Below are 1508 nucleotides of genomic sequence, written 5' to 3' on the forward strand. Positions count from 1 at the left end.
GCATAATGATAGGTCTGAATGTAAAGTCTGCACAACACAATTCATGTGAGCAGAAAGATGACATGTAGTAATATGGCTCCATTTCCTTTAAAGCACATTGTGAAGATGGTGGAAGATCCTCTCGCAGAATGTCTGTGCCATCTGCGTATTCACTCTCCCTGTATTGTAGTCTAAGACGTGGATGAGGCGGCCGCGGAAGGTGTGGAGGAGGTGAGACCAGTTGTTGGGCACTCCGTGGATGGACACCGACCTGAGGACGTGGGTTGCCTGCACGTGGTCGCCGCCCTCTGTCACCAGCTTTGTCACATCGCCCATGTTGGACACACAGAAGTCGCACGTGTTGTTAGCTGGTCCTGACTGAGAGCTTTGGAAAAACTCGTCATAATTTACGTTTTCTGGCATGAAATAGGTTTTCAGCGCTTCTTCTCGCACTACTGCTCCAGCTTTGAGTTCGCTTTGTATTTCCTTGTGCAAGGATCTTGCGAAATCCCAGAACTTGTCGCCGATATGTCTTGGTATTTCAACAGTTATGGGCATCGGAGGCAGAATGTGACACCCGAGATACTTGGAGCCGTCCTCATCCCAGTACCGGCGCACACTTACGACATGGTCGCTGCGAATTTTGTACGAATCTTGCTCGAGGCCCTTAAGAGCCAGCAGGTCAACCATGGCTGCGTAGGCGAGAGCTGCGAAGGCTGTGTTGACGGTGACTGACTCCGCACGACTCTTCTTAAAGAAGGCGCTAGTTGTATCTACGTCTAAGTCTCGTGTTACATACTTGGTATTGCACTCTTCCTCTTTCGCGTCTCTGTAAGTCAGGTTTAATATAGAACAATCGCTCTTGTGCGCCTCCGACTCACCTATCATCTTCTGCAGGGTCTCCGGGTCTGCCTTCATGGCGGCAACGCGCTCGTCCACGATCTTCTGCGTCACTTCGCCGGAGATGAAAATGCCGAATTGTTCGACGTCATCGATAGTCTTCCCGGAAATTACGTCGTTAAGAAGCTGGACCAGGAAACCGCAGATCTTCATGGTGCTTGTGCCATCGGTAATTCCATGGTGGAAGCCAAGGAAGAATGTGTACAGATGTGGGAAACCCCGCATTTCGTTCGCCGCGCCTTCCGAGGGAGACCCGGACCGCAGCTTGGCACACCATAAGGGACCCGTGTTGGAGTCGTAGTGGTAATTCCTCAGATTTTGCAATGTCTCGGCTGCTGATGCGGTTTCTGGCAACATCTGAGAAAAGAGAAAAGAGAAGATATGGACTTCAACTACTAAAAGATGATACCTTGAACTACTGGAAAGACATTTCCTATATGTAAAATAGATATGCTGCTGTGGATAAGAATAGTCCTACATTATTACACATGTTACTTATGTGAAGACGACATCAGCGGCGTGGTCAAGGGGAGGGGTGAGAATCCACAAAAAATGTGACATTACATAAAGACTGACTTGAAAGCTTAGAACGCTCTCAAAGACGATCTGTGGTGGTTCCGGTATGCAGA

The 1508-nt window shown here is 48.9% G+C and overlaps 1 protein-coding gene across 1 annotated transcript in view; it reads right to left on the minus strand.

Moving 5' to 3' along the window:
* Positions 1–278: 278 nt before the first annotated feature.
* Positions 279–1508, minus strand: part of LOC119585164 — a gene marked incomplete at its 3' end in the record, with an annotated part of 4848 nt that continues 3618 nt past the window's right edge. Inside the window, 1 exon segment of the mRNA XM_037933799.1 lies at positions 279–1236. Coding sequence (XP_037789727.1) covers positions 279–1236 — 958 coding nt within the window.

This window comes from Penaeus monodon, chromosome 19 (genome assembly GCF_015228065.2).
Source record: "Penaeus monodon isolate SGIC_2016 chromosome 19, NSTDA_Pmon_1, whole genome shotgun sequence".
Taxonomy (NCBI): Eukaryota; Metazoa; Arthropoda; class Malacostraca; order Decapoda; family Penaeidae; genus Penaeus; species Penaeus monodon.